The sequence below is a fragment of the Coenobita brevimanus genome, chromosome 82 (genome assembly GCF_032717465.1).
Source record: "Coenobita brevimanus isolate Jiangsu-jjx chromosome 82, ASM3271746v2, whole genome shotgun sequence".
Classification (NCBI taxonomy): domain Eukaryota; kingdom Metazoa; phylum Arthropoda; class Malacostraca; order Decapoda; family Coenobitidae; genus Coenobita; species Coenobita brevimanus.
Genome location: NC_137035.1, coordinates 3939682 through 3943880, shown reverse-complemented (window position 1 = coordinate 3943880; position 4199 = coordinate 3939682). Strand labels below are relative to the sequence as shown.

The window sequence follows — 4199 nt, the reverse complement described above, 5'->3', positions numbered from 1 at the left end:
ACAGGTGTGGAAAGGTGTGACGTTGATGCACCGAGCGTGGAAAGGCAAATATGAAGTCAAAAGATGTGAAAAGGTGGTGTGGGGGCGAGGAATCGGTCCCAGGGGATGTAAAAGTTATACGTCCGCGCCTGGTGGGTCTGGGGGCGAAAAGTGCAAAGTCGGTAAAGTGGCGACGAACAAGATTAGAAAAATCCCGCACGAGGATGGCTGACTGGTCAAGAAAAGAGTGGTCAGATACTGTGAATTCATGCCAGATACAATTGAGTGGGTGGACAAGAGAAGTGCTTCCAAGGGGTGTACAGACGATGCCCCCCCAAAAAAGAGGAAAAATGGGGTTAATGGCTGTGTCAGGAAGAGTGGGGTTACCGGGTGTACTAGGAAGAGTAGGGTTAGTGGGTGTGTGGCTGCAAACAATGGCGATGTGTGTGGTTATAGGTGGTGTTAGAGGGGCCATGGACTCCATCCCTCCTACTGAAACACCCTGCCTGCCTGAGTGTTCATGTGGCCTCTTCACATCGCCTCTTCTACAAGAAAACCTCACAACATTTGACTGTTCCTTGGCCGGACTGAAGAACTTCCCAGAGTTCGTGCCAGCTGGAGTGGAGGCGCTCAGTGTGAAAGGCAATTCCATATCGCATGTGTTGGACAGCGTGGTGGCTCCTCTCACACAGCTGCGGGAACTCGATCTCTCTGGCAACAGGATCAAATCTATCGGGCGAGGAAGCATGTTCAGGAATCTAACACAACTGGAAGCGTTGGATGTGGGCAAGAACGCCATATCAACCATCTTCCACGACAACCTAATGGGGCCGAGAGCACTGGTTCACCTCGTGCTGGCTGACAACAAAATAAATTACATAGAAGACGAGGCCCTAGCAGACCTTGTATCTCTGGAGGACCTGGACTTACAACAAAATTACCTGGGGTCCTTGTACCAGGAGTGGTTCACTGGCCTCGCTCGCCTCGTGTCCCTCAACCTCGACCACAATCGGATCCACAATGTGCCGGCAGCAGTGTTCCGCCCTCTCTCCTCCCTGCGGTACCTGCACCTAGCCGGCAACCGTATCTCCAGTGTGGACCCCCGTGCCTTCTCTGGGTTGACACAGCTGGAAACTCTGACTCTGGAGGACAACCTATTAGCTGCAGTACCAACAGCAGCACTGCAGAGTTTACCAGCACTGACCACACTGACCCTTGACCACAATCCTCTGGCAAAGGTCAAACCACTAGACTTCTCACATTTATCGGCAACAACAATCAGTCTTAGTCACATGCCAGAGCTACGTATCCTGGACGCCAAGGCCTTCTACAATCTGGCTAATGTCACATCTATCATGCTGCATCACAATCCACGCCTGGCCTACGTGGATCCTCTGGCTTTCATGCAAGTGGGTAGCCTACGTGACTTGCAGCTCCACCACAACCACCTAGCCGGTCTGCAACCAGAGATGGCTCACCACCTTCCCTCGGGTGCTACTCTAGCTCTACACGACAACCCACTGCTGTGTGACTGCAATGCACGGTGGTTGCGGCAGCTGGTGGGCCGCAGTGACAACAGCAGTGTGGTGTTGGATCAGCCCAGCCACCTAGTGTGTGCCGCACCACCCGACAGAGCACACAAGCTGCTGCGGGACCTGCCTTTGCCCCGCCTACCCAAGACATGCGCTCCCACTCTGGTGAACCTGACCCAGGCTGGGGTGGTGGTGGGCAAGCTGGGGGAGTACAAGGTCATGGAGTGCCGGGCACTGGGGTCGCCACGCCCTCGCCTCCACTGGGTCCTCCCTGATGGATCCAAAGTCAACTCCTCCTTGAATGAAGTGCGTCGAAGGTTCTTTCCACCTGGGACACTAGTATATTATCACTTGTTAGCTGCTGATCAAGGCCGGTATACCTGTGTGGCGGAGAACTATGTTGCCACTACAGCCGCAACCATCATCCTCAATGTCACTGGCATCGATATTCATCTGTTCCCTGTACGTGTCGCTTCTACCTACATCACGCTGGTATGGAATGGGACGGAGCGGCGTGCCTTTCCCTCCTACAAAATCGTGTACAGTGAGATGTGGGAGAATGGCAGCCTGGGTGAGCAGCGTTCCACAAGCACCAGCCCAACGCGAAGAACATACACCGTAGCACGATTAACACCAGCCACACGATACCGCTTCTGTCTGGGCCACGAAGACAATGCGGGCTACTGGCTGGAGATATCATGCTGCCAGGCCACCACCCTCTCCTTAGACTACATCACTCAGGGGATCTCCAGCACCTCAAACATGGTAGCGGCCGGTATGGTAGGCGTGGTGCTGGTAGTCACTATGGTAGCCTGTCTAGCATCGGTTCTCTCGCGACGCTACCGACACCGCCTCTATGAAACCCCAGATAAAAATGGGAGTGTGAGTGGCGAGGGGTCAGTTATCCCTCTAGACAACCTGTACCGCCCTCTCCTGACGGGGTCCTGACGGTCAAAGGGCGGCTTGTACCCACTCCTTCGCCGCCCCCCCTGCTGTGCTGACCCTTCCACGCCACCCCCACGTCAGAAACACACCCACGCACCCTCCACACGACCCAACATTCTGGAGGACTGCTCTTGTCCCGCTAAAAGGTGAATCTCTCAGGGTTTCTTACTTAACTGATTACAAACAGGCCTATACCGGTACATCAGCAACTAATACTGGCTCACTGACAGTAGTTTTATCTCCAAACTGCGTTTAATGGCAGTTCTAAACAGTGCTTAGAGCTTATTCAACTAATTACCAATTCAGTTCAGTAACTTAGACAAGTATTCACACTTTTATCTCCATGTACAGTGCACTATTATAACCCTGCTGTAACTATAAACATCGACTGAACCTATCTATCAATATGTCTACCTACCTACTTATACCTAACCATATCTATCTAGTTATCTATTAATATATCTATATCTACATCCATATAATTTCATCTACTTCTATCAGAATCAATCTATATCTGTATACGTAAGCATGTATGTATGCATTTTATGAATATACGAGCACGATTATGAGTGGTCAAAACAAAGCGTACATTAACAGGTATGAAACTGGGAATGAATGGCAAGTGATTCAAAGCTTTATAGGCTCACTGCTGGTGGGAGAAACTTCTAAAAATAAATGCAGTTAACAGTGCTATGGTGTTGATAAGAGGGCGTGATTCATATATATTTCGTTCGTGAATGGAAAGAGGCATGAGTTACTGGGAGATCTGGAGTACTGTAGGTATCTCAATGCAGTGATGAAAGTGTGTGTGTGTGTGTGTGTGTGTGTGTGTGTGTGTGTGTGTAAAGGATATGACAGGACCCAACATCAAGGGCGCGTCCACAACAAATGCATGCTGATGCGGGCGTACGTTCTGTATCATTGTAACCGAAAGAAAGAAATCAAAAGCACCCGCTCACATCCAGTGTGGCTATTAGTATGGGTTATGGTGATGCTAAGCTCCTGACCGCACCCGCCCGCATTTGGTGTGGACACGCAAAACTCCTATTACCCACAGATGGGAAAACTGACGAGACACTAGATCGAGCCCCACTAACTCTGTCTCCCACCACAGACCTCCAAGCAGTGGACGTAATGAGGGTGGGATGAGGCGACTGCTAGACCCCTCCCCTGAATCACCAGACCTCCTACCCTTCACTGCGGATGTGGAGACCATGCCTATCATCCAAGAGACTCAATTATCTTCGGGGTAGAGGCTAGGAGACACAATATAAAGTGGTAGTTGTCCTCCACTATCCCATTGTTCAGGAGACTCATCTGTCCCCGGGAGGCAGACTCGGAGACATACCCAGGAGGCTCAAAATGTCCTTGGATAGTGACTCGGATGTATGTCTATCACCCCAGGAGATTTATCAGTCTCTGGATTCGCGGTTCAGAGACTCCCACTACAGCTATCAAACAAAGACTCACTGTTCTTGGGTGGCGACTCAGACTTTCTATCCACGAGACTCAAGTGTCATCTAGGTAGTGACTCAAGAGACATGTTCATCACCCAAGACACTTATACCTGATAACCTGGAGAACTACAAGGCCCTCACTGCAGCGACTATGGGGGTGTACCGAGTCACGATCTGGACACGAGTTTCAATGACCAGACAACAATAATAAGGAACCATGGCTCACTAGAGGATCACAGATGTAACGTTTGCGCTAGACACTGACCATGGAAGCACAGGAAACCTT

The 4199-nt window shown here is 50.8% G+C and overlaps 1 protein-coding gene across 1 annotated transcript; it reads left to right on the top strand.

Annotated features, from left to right (window-relative positions):
* The first annotated feature begins 438 nt into the window (after positions 1 to 438).
* Positions 439 to 3674, top strand: LOC145409597 (leucine-rich repeat neuronal protein 3-like). The gene is made up of 2 exons (XM_080279950.1): positions 439 to 2602; positions 3571 to 3674. The coding sequence occupies exon 1, from the start codon at positions 453 to 455 to the stop codon at positions 2457 to 2459; it is 2007 nt and encodes a 668-aa protein (XP_080136076.1). The 5' UTR covers positions 439 to 452; the 3' UTR covers positions 2460 to 2602; positions 3571 to 3674.
* The last annotated feature ends 525 nt before the right edge of the window (positions 3675 to 4199 follow it).